This window comes from Balaenoptera musculus, chromosome 20 (assembly GCF_009873245.2).
Source record: "Balaenoptera musculus isolate JJ_BM4_2016_0621 chromosome 20, mBalMus1.pri.v3, whole genome shotgun sequence".
Lineage (NCBI taxonomy): Eukaryota > Metazoa > Chordata > Mammalia > Artiodactyla > Balaenopteridae > Balaenoptera > Balaenoptera musculus.
In genome coordinates, this window is record NC_045804.1 from 1,780,467 (window position 1) to 1,796,303 (window position 15,837).

Below are 15,837 nucleotides of genomic sequence, written 5' to 3' on the forward strand. Positions count from 1 at the left end.
GTCTCAGTAGTTGTGGCTCACCGGCTCTAGAGCGCAGGCTCAGTACTTGTGGCGCACAGGCTTAGTTGCTCTCCGGCATGCGGGATCTTCCCGGACCAGGGCTCGAACCCGTGTCCCCTGCATTGGCAGGCGGATTCTTAACCACTGCACCACCAGGGAAGTCCCAAGCTTGCAATTCTTTCAAAATACAGTTGACCCTTGAACAACATGAGGTATCAGGAGCGCTGACCCTTTGCAGTCGGAAAATCTGCATATAACTTTTCAGTCAACCCTCTGTATCCTCAGCTTCACATCCATGGATTCAACCAACCGAGGATCTTGTAGCACTGCGGTATGCACTTAGTGAAAAAAATCTGTGTATAGGTGGATCTGTGCAGTTCAAACCCCTGTTGTTCAAGAGTCAACTGTAAACAGTTTTGTCACTTGATCGATAAGAGAAAAGTATTGGAATGGTTTTCATTTTACTTTGAGTAAAGTTGAACCCTTTTATGTTAATGGATCATTCAAAGTACCTGTTCTTTCCTCGTTTTCATGTCATGATGTCCATCTCCTTCCTACTGGTTTGTAAAAGTCATTTAAAAATCCTTCATCTGCCATATACTTTGCATCTCTTTAACCCGTTCTGCAGCCTTCTAATCTTGTTACCAATTTTCTTTTTGGACAACTTGTATGATTCTAAATATGAGAACCTCTTCCAGAGGTTGCTTTGCAGCAGTAGGACAGGGGCTTGGAATGAAAAACAGGATTTAGGAGTATCTTTGAGTTAAGGCTGAGAGGGCAGGAGTCATGTCTGGGGCTGGCTCGGGGGGAGCTGGGCGTCCCTTTAGATGAGGTCGTGAATAAGGGTTTGAGGAAACAGGATTACAAAGGGCCAGATGTTCCCCAGGTTCCTTCCTAGGAAGCCGTCAGGACAGAGGGGCTGGTGAGCGCGGTGCGAACGTGGGGAAGAATGGCGGGAGCTGGACAGAAAGGAGCGAGTGGGAGGCGGGGGCTTCTTCGGAGGCCCCCGCCTCGAAGGGAGGGGGACGCTGATGGCGCGGCGCTGTCTCCTTGGCAGCACTCGGTGGCCTTGGCCAGCCAGACCGTCCACGCGTCCCGACGTTGAGATGAGCGCTGGCCGCACGAAGGGGTAGCACACGGATGAGATGAGGGATCCTCCGCTTCGATCCCGCGACCTCCCAGGGCTGAAGGGGGCCTTTGGGATCGCAGCTGTCCCCTCTCGTCCCGCACACAGAGGCCGCAGAGCTGCTTCAGTCCTACCGCCCGCGGGCGCCTCTCCTACTTCCCAGCCCGTCTCCAGCGCCTGGAGACACCAGCGGGCGCATCCCGGGAGAAGAGAAGCGCCGCCGAGCCGCGTGTCCCGCACGCCCCCTCCGCGCCGCCCACCAGTGGGCGCATCCCCGCGCCGGGCCGTGAGTCCACCTGCGGCCGCCGCGGACTCGCTTCCGCGCCGGTGGACTCTGTCACGCCGAGGGCTCTGCTCACACCCACGGCCAGCCGAGCACGTGCACGAGCAGCTGACCCCGCGGCGCGGGCGCGGCCGGGGAGCGGCGCCCAGGAGAGCGGCGCCCCCGGAGGGCAGGGCGGAAAGGCCGAGCGCGGGGCTGATCTCAGCGCCTCGTGGCCCCCTCGTGACCGCGCTTCGCTCGAGAACCTGGGGCCACGGCGGCCACTAGGACTCGAGCCCCGCGCCCCCGAGACTGCCTCGCGCGGCCAGGCGGGGCGTAGAGCGCAGCGTGGGGCGCGCGGGCGGGGCGTGGGGCGCGACGGCCGGACGTGGAGAGCGACGGCGGGGCGCGGAGCGCGGCGGGGGCGGGGCATGGAGCGCGGGGCAGTGACAGGGCGTCAAGGGGCGGGGCATAACGGAGCCTGCGTGCTACGGTGGGGCGTGGCGTCGCGCGAAGAGGCGGGGCACGGCGTCGGGCGCAGAGCACGGCGCAGGGCGGGTGGTGTCGACGCCCGGCGGGATGACGGTGACGGGGTGAGGGTGACGGGGTGAGGCTGGCGGGGTGGGGTTGGCGGGGCCGGGCTGGAGCCTCCGGGCTGGGGCCTCCTGGTCGGGCGGCCGGCTGGTAGAGGATGGAGACGGTGGCGGTCGGTGGGGAGGGAGGAAGATGTGGGAGGAGCAGCCGTGGCGGAAGCGGGGAGGACGGCGGGGGCGGGTGTGTCTCGGGAGAGCCAGGCCAGGCTTCCTCGGGTGGAAAAGACGAAGCGAGAGTCCCCGGGGATCCCCCAGGCCGCCCCCTACCGGGCCGGGTCGCGCTGGCGCGGGGCCGAGCCCAAGGAGCGAGTTGCTATGGACAGCCGGCGGGGGTGGCCGTCCGGTTCCGGTCCCGGCGCGCCGGCAGCTCTCGGGCCCCCATCCCCCGAAGTGACTCCCACCTGGGAGGCCGAAGGAGGCCTCCTGACCTTTGACACCGCCTTTTTACTGTTAGGGTGAAGGCGCCACGCGCTCCCTCCCAGGCCCGGACATGCCGGTCCTTGTGAGACAGAAACTTGAGAGGGGGCCGTCCTCTCCCTGAAGGTGGGTGGAACGACAGGACGTTGTCCTGGAGGAGAAGTCGCATTTCGGCCCATTGTGGAGCAGTGAGGACGAGCCTCTGCTCGTAGGAGAGCTTTGACGAGAGAGAGCTTCGTTTTGGGGATTTCTTCCACACTCTGGAACTCCAGAGTTCAGATGTCCAGCCAGGACAGCCATTCGCTTAAACTTTCCCATCAATTGTCTATCATTAAAGTGGAGGAAATGTAGATAATTAGAAAATATGATAGTTCCAGACAGTGACGTCCAGTTTTTTCCTTTCCTCACTCACAAAGCCTCGCGGTGGAACAGCTGTCTGACCCGTTCAAAGGGAAGGATGAAATCTCTGCGCAGGCACGCGATGTGAATGGAAGAGGCCTGTCACGGTGGGTCTGGCTTTTAGTCACCTGCTGTCTTCCTCAGGGTGACACGACCTGGAGACGATGAACTTCAGTGGCTGAGATATATTATCAGCCCGCAGTTAAGTTACAGAAACGGCAAGATTTACATTAGTTCTCTTTCCATTTGGTCGTGAGCATCTTTGAGTCACACTGGAAAGGATGAGTATTTTTCACGTGGCCCTAATGAGTCAGTTCATAATATTATTACCCAAATGGCAGAAGGAGATGGGAAATCAGGTCGTGTCTTATGGTTACCACTAGGTTTTATAATAGGAGCAGATTCTCTAAGAGATGGAGGAATGAATTTCATGGTTGTCTTTTCACTCTTTCAGAGACCCTCCCCCAAGAAATTGATTAGAAATGGGCAAAGCAAACAGTAATTTGGAGTGATCACTCCAAGGCATTGGCAATCAATCAGTCATTCCATGCTAGGGAGAAATAAAAGATGTCTGTGGAGGACGTACATTGATTAAAGTCACCAGTGTGGATATGCATTTTACATTTGACTTCTTGTGTCTTTCTGGTAGATGCAAACAGTACGGCACTCTGAACACACACTAAGGACAGCTCTCATCTCAAAGAACCCAGCGCTTGTGTCACAGTATGAGAAGTTAGATGCTGGGGAAAAGCGTCTGATGGACGAAGCCTTCCGGCCAGACAGTGATCTCTTTGGACCCATTACTTTGCATTCGCAGTCAGACTGGATAACCTCCCATCCTGAGGCTCCCCAGGACTTTGAAGAGTTTTTCAACGATCCTTACAGAAAGACGCCTTCTCCACAGGAGCACAGTATTTATATACAGTGCATTGGTATATATTGGCTTTGGTTGGTTTTGCAGTGGTGCTGTTGCCAGGGATAGTTTGGTTTGTCGATCTCATTCAAGCGGGCAGTTTTTATAATCATCTTTGACGTTCATTCCCAAGGTGGAAGTTTTGTAGCCAAACTGCCTTAAAAGAGGATGTTTTGTTTCTTTCTAATTCGTATTCACCTCAGTGAACGATAAAGGTGTATTGAAAATTTACAGTTGGTTTGTGTCTAATTCCAAATTTCTAATTCTAGATTGAGGTAAAGGCTATTTTAATCATCTCATAGTCTGTCTTTAAATTTTCTTCCATATTATAGGATTGCTAGGAAACACCAGAAGTATCAGTGAAGAATATGTGAAATGGCTCAAGGGTTACTGTGAAGCATTTTTCTATGGCTTGACGGTAAAACTCCTAGAACCGGTTCCTGTCTCTGCAACGAGGTGTTCCTTTAGAATCAATGATAACACGCAGAACCTACAGATTCATGCAGGTGAATTAAACAGCTTTACGACGTGAATTGAGCTAGACGTAAATGTGTGTATATATATATATCACATGCGCATTTCTTTTTATATAGGGCAGATCCTGAAGTTCTTAAAGAAGAAGAAACCTGAAGATGCTTTTTGTGTTGTGGGAATAACAATGATCGATCTTTTCCCAAGAGACTCCTGGAATTTTGTCTTTGGACAGGCCTCTTTGACAGATGGTATTCCTTTTTGACATTGTTGGTAGACACTTCCTCAACTTGAGACTATTTGAAGATTTTGAAAGAGGGAAAAAATTCCAACCAATTACAATTTTGATACTTAAGACTGTATAGTATTTCTGGTGTGGCATCCTGCCATAAAGGGAAGGATGCTGTTGATAGATCCCTTTGATCTGGGTTTCTCCACAGGTTGGCCGTTCAGTGCCTGTGTGACCTTGAAGCTAATAATACCTATTTCACAGTGTCAGTTTGAGATAATTTACATAGGAGTGCTGACCCGTACGAAGTGTGTACATATGCCTGGCACATATCTAGGCGTTCAGCACAACAGGTGGTAAATGTAGGTAATTCAGTGGCAAGGTGAACTAAATAAGTTAAGGATATTTGAATTGTCATTAATATAAACGAAAATCTTGCTAATTGTTTTTCAGCTCTTTTAGTAATCTTGCACAGATGAGGTAGCTGTAGACTGATTTACAAGTGTGCTTCATATCCAGTGTCTCAGGACATTTTGTTATTTTATTTATGGTCAATTTCAGTCTTTGACTTGAAATAAAATAAACTTTGACTCATTGTGAACCCGCTTGATAACACTGGGGGTGGGAAAGGATCCAGAAGCAAATCATATTTTTGCCTATTTTGTGTTTTTTTTTTGCCTTCTCCCCACCCCTCTGTTTTTGCTCTTATTTTTCTACCCTTATCCCCCAGGATCTAAAACAGGTTTGAAGGGGAAAAGTCCAGTAAACTAAGGGGCATGATTGTCCATTAGCATTCTAGGGATGGGGAGCAAGTACCAGGGCCTGTATGAGTATAGAGGTATAGACTGGCTGTTACATCAGCCCCAGGGTTTGCTGGGGTGGGAGCTCTCGCTAACAAATGTTTCTTCCTATTAGAGACACTCCTCTCCTCCCCGTTCATCAGAGGTGGGGGCCCAGGGTGCCGTGGAGCCTCCTCTTCCCTCCCAGCCCTTCATCCTCTCCCAGCCCTTCATCCTCACTCTCCATTTACATTCTTACAGCGCCAGACCCCCTGCCCCCATGACCTTACTAACACACGCTCTCGCAGACTTGGGTCACTGCTGTCCCCCTGAGTTTTTGTACGAGTTTTCTATCAGAAATTTATATGAGCTCAATCTTTATTTCCCCTTTTATTATTAACCTGATAGAGATGGAACCATTAAAAAAAATTTTAAACAATGTGTTTATCTAGATATTGTTAACTAATATATCTTACGCGTTTGAGGAGGTCAGGAAGCACTCCCCCCAAATGTTTCTATTTCTTTTTTTTTTCTCAGTAAGTTTCTTAAATATTGTGTGACGTAAGAGAAGATGTAGTAGGAGAGCAGGGTTGATCTGCCGTGCAGTGAGACAGTATCCTACTACAAGTGACTTCATTCTCTCCAAGTTTATAAAGATTGGTATTTTAAAATTGAGAAATATTTAATTACCAAAGGAAATAATCTGTTGGTAGGATTATTAGAAGAAAAAAATGTTCTTGCTGAAGGTATTATAGTGAAATACACCCACACTTGTTTGGTCAGAGGAGGTCACTTGTGACGTGAGTAGGTTTAGTTTTTTCTTAACTTCCAGAATGCTCTCTTCCCCTAAATCTCAAATACCAAGGTGGGGTGAGGTGCATTCTTTTTGAATCAAATTAGGTTGGACAAACTTACTATGAGTTCACTTCCTTAACACAAATGTTCCTTACTACTTTCGAAGAGCAACTGAAAGAGGCATACATGAAAGCGACAATGTAAACAAGTGGAATTATAAAGCAGTCAGTGCCCTTTAGAATGAGTGGTGCGTCAGTCTGTTCTCTGGGCAGAGGTGGTTGAAACTAGCCTAGGTGTCACAGGAAGTCAGTTACAGGGGTGTTTGTTCTGGTCACTGGCACAGCTGCAGAGAGAGTTGTGCTGTGTTTACAGGGGGGGAGGACAGGAGAGGTTCTTCTGTCTGAAGGCAGGGTCCAGACATGGTCACCGAGGCAGTGGCCGGATGTCTTCCTGTATAGCAGGGCACAAGGGAAGGACGGGACCCTCAGTGACACGCACGGCACCGAGATCTGTTTACCGTGATCTTCCAGAGTGAGGTCATGAGCCTGCAGTTCAGTCACTCTGTCGCTCCTTTTGGAGTACTTGATTTGGCTATTTAAGAAAATGACTTCTTTTTTTTTTTTTTTTTTGCCACTTGGCTTGCGGGATCTTAGTTCCCCGACTAGGAATTGAACCCGGGCCCACGGCAGTGAAAGCGCAGAGTCCTAACCACTGGACCGCCAGGGAATTCCCCCAAAAATGACTTCTTTTGTGGGGAAAAAAACTCTCTGGAACTTACAATTTCTCAAGAACTTGACGTCAAGATCATTGAGTTTTACAGAGCAGAGCAGATTGGATAGCGGAAGATTCTGATCGGGAAATCTGGGGCAGAAGTTTCCTTTGGGCAAACCTTAGCCGAGCTTAGTGGGGCTGCGGGCACTCACTGGGACCGATGGGCACTCCCCAGCCAGGTGCCCGAGCGGGCTCTTTTTTAGTCTTTTCTTCAGGAATCTTCCTCTTATTCTGTCATTGTTTGTCCTCTTTTCCTAGGTGTGGGGATATTCAGCTTTGCCAGGTACGGCAGTGATTTTTACAGCTCACACTACGAAGGCAAACTGAAGAAGCTGCAGAAGAAATCTTCAAGTGACTACTCAGTTTTTGATAATTATTACGTTCCTGAAGTGACTAGTGTTTTGCTGCTTCGGTCCTGTAAGGTGAGCCGTTCAAACCGTCCCCCAGGAGTGTTTTTTTTTTTTTTTCAGGAGTGTTGTTTTAAGAGATCTCGATCCCCTGAACTTACGTATCCGCGGTCCTTAAGGTGGTTTCATAAATGAGTTTGTGTCATTTGTATACTTCTGGTGGATATTGCTTGACTGAAGTTACCAATAAAACCAGAATGTAAATGGTACCTTCATACTGAAATGTACAGTATCTGTGACAGTTTTTTGTCCTGTTAGTTACACGCGGCCTTGGCTGTACCCGTCTCCTGACCATTAGCTTAATTCCAGAATTCTGGGCGGGTAGGGATGCCGTGCTCGTCAAGTCGGGCTAACTCCCGGGGGCCTGCGGGACCCCTGCGCTCTGGCCCCTGGCGGGGAACGGCCTTCCCCTAGGGCTCCGGGCTGCCTACTGCAGCTGCTGGTTCCTCGTGGCTCCCCCTGCCCTGCTCTGTGGAAAGCCTGTCTCCTCGTTTCCCCCCTTCTTCATAGCCAGACGGGCTTTTCCGCTTTCACCACTGCTGTGTGTCGGGGTAGAGAACGACACCTGATGGAATGACGGTTTCAGAGTACAGCCGACCCTTAAGCGACATGGCTTTGAACTGCATGGGTCCGCTGCCGTGTGGTGTTTCTCACTGACGCCATAGGTACTGCCGTACCTCAAGGGCCCGCGGAACTGCGGATGCAGAGGGCTGACTGTGAAGCCAGAGCAGGTTCTCGACTGCAGGGGGGTCGGTGCCCCACCCCCGCTTGTTCAAGGGTCAGCTGTACGTTCCCTGCATTAATGTGCTTGTTAACATGCAGTTCAAGCTCCTCCCCTCCTACCTACCAACTCGGCATCTCTGGGGGAAGGGCCTCAGAATCTAAATGTTAGCAAGCACCCCTCTGGTCCAGAGCAGTGGTCTCAACCAGGGGTGATTTTGCCACCCAGGGAATATTTGGCCGTGTCTGGAGACATTTCCGGTGGTCACAGCGGGGGAGGGCATGCTACTGGCATCTAGTGGGTAGAGGCCAGGGCTGCTGCTCAACACCCTACCGTGCTCAAGACACCCCGCCCCGCCCCCGCCAAGGAATGATCCTGTCCAACGTGTGAGTGGTGTCGAGGTGGAGAAGCCCTGGTGGGGAAGTAATGAAGCCCAGAGAGGAAGGCAGTAAGACATTCAGGGAAATGAGGGTCTAAGTCTTTGGGCAGACTGAGGTTTTGGTGGTGATGGTAAGGGAGCTCATTCCTGTGAATTGGTTTCTTGGAAGAGCATGCAAAAGAAGGGGGTGTACCTTGTTGCCGATGACCGTGGCGCTGTAAGCCTCCATGTGAATGTCTTGCAGACTTTAACCCATGAGATTGGACATATCTTTGGACTTCGGCACTGCCAGTGGCTCGCATGCCTGATGCAAGGCTCCAACCACTTGGAAGAAGCTGACCAGCGTCCCCTCGACCTTTGCCCTATCTGTTTACGCAAGTTGCAGAGTGCTATCGGCTTCCACCTTAAAGACAGATACAAAGTAAGTGGGGGAAGCCATAAAGGGGGAAGTGGTTATTTAAGTAGCAAACTACCATTTTCTATTAGGCCCTTCTCTGGAGGTGATTTATCAGAGGAAATTAGTGCAAAGGTAGGCAGGAAGCTGTGGTTTAAAAAAAAATGCAAAGAAATATCTTTCTTAAAAACTTTGACTTGCCTTACACTTAAAATTCAATGAGAAATGGTGGAAGAGGTTTCTGTGTCTCCCGTTCGTTTAGGGCCAGAGAGCTTGACTTCGCAGAGCAGAATAAATATTGATAAGCGAGGCAAAGTTCATGTTTAAAAATTCTATGAAGGGACTTCCCTGGTAGTGCAGTGGTTAAGAATCTGCCTGCCAATGCAGGGGACACGGGTTCCAGCCCTGGCCCGGGAAGATCCCACATGCCGCGGAGCAACTAAGCCCGTGAGCCACAACTACTGAGCCTGCGCTCTAGAGCCTGCGCGCCTGCAGCCCGTGCTCCACAACAAGAGAAGCCACCGCAATGAGAAGCCCATGCACCACAATGAAGAGTAGCCCCTGCTCACCGCAACTAGAGAAAGCCTGCACACAGCAATGAAGACCCAACACAGCCATAAATAAATAAATAAATAAATTAAAAAAAATAATAATAAATTTACATTTAAAAAACCCCAAAAACTATGAATATGTGGAAGTGATTTATCTTTCCACATATGGGACAAGGGTATGATATTCATTAGGAGGAAGGCGTGATTTTAAGAAGGAGGGAAAGTAATCTCGATGTGCAAGTGAATGTGTGTCCACAAACATAGCGACTGCAGTCCATGTCTACATGTGTGTCTTCACATATGTATATGTGCCATGCCTATGTGTACACTTAACAGGTGTATACATATCCCCGTCAAATTACAACCACGGTATAATGCCTTGTGGAACACTTGGCAAGTTGAGAAAAGAAAATAATTATCGTCCCACCTTCAAAAAACTGTGAGGACTAAGTGTACTTCTTTCTAATCTTCTCTCCTGTGCATCCTCATGACTGTGCTGTGTGCTCACAGCTGGCGTGTTTCTGGTGCGTGCCCTTTGACAAGCGTGGTCTCACCTTCATGACCATCTTTATCAAATGGAACATCTCCGTGGGGTAGCATAAGTCACCGATGTAGATAACTTGATTCGGAAGCTAATGTTTTTCTCTTGCCGAAGTCTGTTTTGCTGGGATTTGTTAAAAGGTGAACGTGTTTTTCAAGGCGCTGGTGAGGTGGGTTGATGCCGAGTCCACTGACACACCTACAGTTTCTCCGGAACGTAGCCGTGAGGATCCTCTGAGTTTGCCCAAACCTGTGGAAGCCTTTAAGGAATGGAGAGAGTGGATAACAAAATGCCTTGCTGTTCTTCAGAAATAAGAACCTTCAAATAGGAGTAATTAAACACTTGCACTTTATGCTTTCATTTGGGTGGAGTACTGTACTGCATTGGAATAAACTGTTACACTGATTCTGCGCTGTGTCAAAGTAACAGAGTGGAATTTTTTTTTAAAGCACTGGAACTTCGAACTGAGGCTCATTTACAATGATAAAAACTCGAAACTCTTTCTCTTCTGTCTTAGTAGCCTGGTCTGTGGCAGCAAGCACAACATTTCCATTCTTCAGATACATTTATGTCTCCTGAGAGAGCTAGGGCCAGCAGTAACTAGTAAGTAACAAATCCTGTAAAAATAGCTCTCCCCATCCTGAGAAAGGATTTCCAAGGAACATAATTTCCAGAGGAGGATTTCTGGTGGTTTTTAGAAAGAGGTGCTCCGGGTCTGCTGACCGGGCCAGGTCACTTTCTCCATTCACACCCCTCTGCTGTTCTGCAGACTTTTCCGCCCTTGGGCGCTGCCTTACCTCTTCTTTTCCTTTGCTGACTGTTAGCTCATCCCTGAAAGAAGCAGCAGCTCGCTTCAGTTCTAGCAGCTTAAACTATGACCTCCTCTCAAGAACATTTTCCAGTGAAAATGCCCGTGGTACTTGCACTACGCCAGCCTTGGATGCTTGTGGGGACATTGCAGTTCTCAGCTTTCACAGAGAGAGCCCTTTGTGAGGGGTCTTGCAGATAATTTGTTGTAGTTGTTACTGAGTCCAAGGTTGTACCGCTGGCCGGCACAGCAGGCCAGTAAGTCGAGAGGCGAGTTTTGGGGGCAAGGAATCGTGACCTTATTCAGAAAGCCAGCAGACCGAGAAGATGGTGGACTAGTGTCCCAAAGGAGTTAGAATTCAGGCTGCTTTTGTATCAAAAGGGGCCGGGGTGTGGTTGGTTGTTGCAAACTTCTTGGTGTCAGAATCCTTTGTTCTTGCAGCTGTCCCCGTAGGTCAGGTCACCATGTTCCTGTAAACCTCCAACAAGATAAATGTTATTCTGTTCTGCAGCTTTTCCTCTGTATATGAATGAAAAAGTGTTAACACCCTTAAAGGTCAGAGCCTTGAGAATGGGCTCTTCTGTATATTTCAGGCTCTAGGCAACATTCTTAAATTGGAGCAAAAGCTGTAGAGCAGGAAGGTTAAAGTGAAAGATACAGATCCAGTATGGAGTCAGGTTTGTTCTTCCCTCTTACATACCGGTCCTTACGGTTGTGAGTGTTGCACTTTTTCTGTCGCATTGTTTCTTTGAGGGAGAGTGTCAGGTGGGGTTCCCCGTGGGTGTGCCAGGAATGCCCACCACAGCCTGTCTGGCTGGGAACATGGGCTGGATTCCCACCGTAGGGAACAGGGCGAAGACCTCAGACCTGAGAGCCTGCCTCAGCTGCATCCGCGTCTCCCGGAAATCTAGAAATTAGAGCAAATCACATGACTGCATGCTGAGCAGAGTTCCCACTTCTCCTTTAATCTTGAGGGTGAAACTAAAGGTAATTTTTTAACGTCGATGCCTAAATCCTTTCACTGTTATTATTTATTGCAGTATGATTTAAAGCACATTTTAGAACCGAATCAACGGTTTCTCTTCCATTCACTCTCCTACTCAATTAAACCTCCCTGAGTCATTTAGAAAATGGTGGTTTGCTGTTAAAACTAACTGGAGGGCAGACACTTGGTCATTCTGATACTGCAGAGCGAACCCAGTGCAGCGTGGACTTTGATGGATTGTATCGCGGGTTGTGTGTCTTCCTGGAGTTGTGTGCTTTAGCTCTTCTCCACTCCCGTTCAGTTTCCTTTCCTTTTCCTGCAGGGTAAGCACAGCTTTAGTCCTGTGGTCGGCGTTAGTTACAAGCCTCACAGAACTCAGATTTGGCTGTGTGTGTCATTTGGGAGTTACAGTTATTTGGTCAAGATAGAAGCCTGTTTGCACCGCCTCTGCACTGTGAGACCAGGAAAAAGGTCTATTGAAACAAATCATTCACTCTTGTCACAAGTTGGACCAGCAGAAGTTTTAGGTCATGGGCACTTATTTAGAAATCATCACTGAAGTGTGTATAACCAATTACTGCATTGCATTTACTTTTGGAACATTTCTTAGGGTTAAATTACAAAAGATAATTTGTTTCCTGCAACTAAATTTATACACTGTAGGTAAATCTTTGTAGTTTTTAAGAATGATTTTCACTTAGTGACAAACAGAAACCTACGCAGCTTTTGCTCTGCAAATGCTGGAGGAACAAGGTATTTGGGAGTAAAGAGAGTAATTTTCCACGGGTGAACACCATTCTAGAAAACTGAATCTGGAGAGTTCACGGTGGCGCCCAGGGACTCAGCAGTGTCTCTCGGGTCAAGGGAAGGGTTACTTTTTCAGTTCAGGCTGCAGAGACTAAAGCGGGAGGCCAAGCGCGGACCCCGCCCCGCAGCAGAGATGCCCGCGCCGCGAACGAGCGCGCTCCCATCCCGGTCCCCCAACCCCCCTCCTCCCTCTCTCCCTCCTCCTCCCTCTCCCCCGCAGGAAGCGCCCGGCAGCTTCCGCCCGGGGCTCCCCCGTCCGGACCGACCGGACCGAGGGGCGCAGCGGGCCTCCCTGCTGCGGGACCGGACAACCGAGCGCAGCGCAGCCACGTGGGCCGCAGGCGGGGCTGGAGGCCGGCGGGCGAGGGGCGCGGGCGCAGAGCCGTGAGTGCATCCGCGCGGACCCAGCGGTGCCGAGGCCTGTGGAGCCTTAACCTCATTCCTTGCCTCGGTTCCGATGGGTGATCAGAGCGGCTCCGGCCGGTGTAACACAAGCCACTGTGGCAGGGCATGTTTCTAGGAGCCCCGTGAGAGCGTGCAGAGAGAAGCAGGTGAAATTAATGTAATCATGTAGTCCGCGTACTCCAGTACGTCCAGAATATTACCAACGGGTGATGGGTATAAGACTTACATATTTTGCATTCCTTGTGTGTGTGTGTGTGTGTGTGTGTGTGTGTGTGTCTGGGAATAACTAAGACCTAGTCTTCTGGCAGGTTTGATGTTTATAATACGGTATTGTTGTCTGTGTCATCCCTGTACTGTGCACTAATCTCCAGGATTTATTTATCAACTAGTTGCGAATTTGGATCCTTACACCGCTTCGCTCTTGTTCGCCCTCCCCTAGCCCCTGATAACCACCATTCTCTTCCCTATTTGTATCAGTTCTGCTCTTGTAAAGCCCACGTGTATGTGATGTCATACAGCATTAGTCTTTCTCTGACTTATCTGAGAACTTCACGTTATTTTCACCTACTAAGTCTTCAAATTCCGCATGTATTTTACTGGGGCAGCGCCTCTCAGTTCCCATTGGCCGCATTTCAAGTGGTCAACAGGTCCCACGGGTCCTGGCTGCTGTATTGGACAGGGCGGAGCTCAATTAGGACCGATTTCTAGTCTGCGTGGAAAGATGTCCCTATGAAGCTGAAGTAACAAGGGAGTGAGGCTTTTGAAAGGAAAAGGTCACGGGGTCTTTGGACAGTGTGTACATTCAGGCTGAAAGGTGGGGAACACTGTAAGGGCCTCTGGATTCCCTGTAGATTTGCTCTGGGGTCTTGGAGTTATTCCCTGTGGCGGATGGTTTTTTACTCTCTCCTCCCATTGCCAAGGGCCTGGTGCGTCCTTTCCACTTTTGGAAAGCAAAGTTGGGAAGTGTTTATGTGCAAACAAGCCCGCAGTAGCGAAGTAAACTCTTGTGTAGTTAGTTACGCCAATGGCAGAAATGGGACCAGATCTCCCCAATTTCAGGTTCTGCTCTGTTGTCACCGTGCTGTATGACCTCATAAGAAGTAAAATACCACAAGCCAGACACCTAACCAATTTTTTTTCACAGTGTTTATAGAAGAGCTTATAAGATTAAACTTTCTTTCAACCTCTTTTCTATTCAAGTTGGGCCATCTGGGGTTGCTCAAAGTCAGAGAAATCACAGTGCTTTGCTTTAGCACCAAAAAAAAGAAAAAAGAGAGACTCAATATCTAGAAAAGCACTTGCTACCAGTTGAGCCACTGGAAAAAAAAAAAAAGCATCGTGAGGGAATTCCCTGGCGGTCCAGTGGTTAGGACTCCGTGCTTTTGCCACCAAGGGCCCGGGCCAGGGAACTAAGATCCCACAAGCTGTGTGCGGTCTGGTGCGGGTGAGGGGGGAGGCATCATGAAAAAAAAGTCTACTGGAAAATAGGTTAAGTTAAAACAAATTCCACACCAGCAGTATGTTCAAACTCACAGCATTCCGTTCGCATTCAGTCTCCCTGTATCTGCAGGAGGATTGGTTCCAGGACCTGCCCCTGCCCCTAGTACCAAAATCTGTGGATGCTCAAGTCCCTGATATAAGATGGTGTAGTATTTGTACATTACCTATGCACATCCTCCAGTATACCTTAAATCATCCATAGATCACTTATAATACTGGATACAATATAAATAGTTGTAAGTACAATGTAAATGCTATTTAAATAGTTGCCAGGAGTGTGGGAAATTCAAGTTTTGCTTTTTGGAACTTTCTGGAAGTTTTTTTTTTCCAAATGTTTTCAGTCCTCGGTTGGCTCCTCAGATGTGGAACCAGCAGATACGGAAGACTGACGTACCTACCCTAGTGGTGATTTCTTCCCACTGTTTGTTTAGTCTCTGATGGATTTATGTTTTCTTCCTCAGAGCTGACCTGCCCATATAGGACCTTACTGCCCTTTGAGACCCATCTCAGATGTTGGACCAGCAGGGTTTTTTTTAACAAATTTATTTATTTAGTTTAATTTATTTTTGGCTGCGTTGGGTCTTCGTTGCTGTGCGGGGCTTTCTCCACTTGCGGCGAGCGGGGGCCACTCTTCATTGTGGTGCACCGGCTTCTCATCGTGGTGGCTTCTCTTGTTATGGAGCACGGGCTCTAGGTGTGCGGGCTTCAGTAGCTGTGGCATGTGGGCTTAGTAGTTGTGGCTCATGGGCTCTAGAGCGCAGGCTCAGCAGTTGTGGTGCACGGGCTTAGTTGCTCTGCGGCATGTGGGATCTTCCTGGACCAGGGCTCGAACCCATGTCCCCTGCATTGGCAGGCGGATTCTTAACCACTGCGCCACCAGGGAAGTCCCTGGACCAGCAGGGCTTTTTTTTAAACATCTTTATTGGAGTATAATTGCTTTACAATGGTGTATTAGTGTCTGCTGTATAACAAAGTGAATCAGCTATATATATACATATATCCCCATAGCCCCTCCCTCTTGCGTCTCCCTCCCACCCTCCCTATCCCACCCCTCTAGGTGGCCACGAAGCACTGAGCTGATCTCCCTGTGCTATGCGGCTGCTTCCCACTAGCTATCCATTTTACATTTGGTAGTGTATATATGTCCATGCCACTCTCTCACTTCGTCCCAGCTTACCCTTCCCCCTCCCCATGTCCTCAAGTCCGTTGTGTACATCTGCATCATTATTCTTGTCCTGCCCCTAGGTTCTTCATAACCTTTTTTTTTTTTAGATTCCATATATATGTGTTAGCATATGGTATTTGTTTTTCTTTTTCTGACTTTACTCTGTATGACAGTCTCTAGGTCCATCCACCTCACTACAAATAACTCAATTTCGTTTCTTTTTATGGCTGAGTAATATTCCATTGCCACATCTTCTTTATCCATTCATCTGTTGATGGACATTTAGGTTGCTTCCATGACCTGGCTATTGTAAATAGTGCTGCAGTGAACATTGGGGTGCTTGTGTCTTTTTGAATTACGGTTTTCTCGGGGTATACGCCCAGTAGTGGGATTGCTGGCTCATATGGTAATTCTATTTT

The 15,837-nt window shown here is 49.0% G+C and overlaps 2 protein-coding genes across 12 annotated transcripts in view; both read left to right on the plus strand.

The window, feature by feature from the left end:
* Window positions 1–1,854: 1,854 nt before the first annotated feature.
* Window positions 1,855–10,174, plus strand: AMZ2 (archaelysin family metallopeptidase 2). 8 transcript variants are annotated; one of them, XM_036837790.1, is made up of 8 exons: window positions 1,855–1,981; window positions 2,815–2,904; window positions 3,447–3,729; window positions 4,043–4,216; window positions 4,304–4,432; window positions 7,014–7,177; window positions 8,507–8,683; window positions 9,907–10,174. In XM_036837790.1, the coding sequence occupies exons 3-8, from the start codon at window positions 3,447–3,449 to the stop codon at window positions 10,060–10,062; spliced, it is 1,083 nt and encodes a 360-aa protein (XP_036693685.1). In that variant the 5' UTR covers window positions 1,855–1,981; window positions 2,815–2,904; the 3' UTR covers window positions 10,063–10,174. The 8 variants fall into 8 exon arrangements, with proteins under 8 accessions (XP_036693685.1, XP_036693681.1, XP_036693688.1 ...); XM_036837786.1 differs by having other exon boundaries at window positions 1,890–1,981; window positions 2,831–2,904; XM_036837787.1 differs by having other exon boundaries at window positions 1,931–1,995; window positions 2,831–2,904.
* A 2,435-nt stretch (window positions 10,175–12,609) lies between these two features.
* The window catches only part of ARSG (arylsulfatase G), a 118,262-nt gene continuing 115,034 nt past the window's right edge, over window positions 12,610–15,837 (plus strand). For 3 of the 4 annotated variants that reach the window (XM_036837987.1, XM_036837992.1, XM_036837993.1), the window contains exon 1: window positions 12,610–12,899. The gene's annotated coding sequence lies outside the window, so the exon portion shown is untranslated. The remainder of the gene's footprint in view (window positions 12,900–15,837) is intronic. The other variant, XM_036837989.1, reaches the window with a different exon arrangement.

Coding starts and splice junctions, on each gene's coding strand:
- AMZ2 (XM_036837790.1), top strand. CDS start 3,447: ATGCAAACAGTACGGCACTCTGAACACACACTAAGGACAGCTCTCATC. Junction 4,217..4,303: donor GAACCTACAGATTCATGCAG/GTGAATTAAACA, acceptor CTTTTTATATAG/GGCAGATCCTGAAGTTCTTA. Junction 4,433..7,013: donor ACAGGCCTCTTTGACAGATG/GTATTCCTTTTT, acceptor CTCTTTTCCTAG/GTGTGGGGATATTCAGCTTT.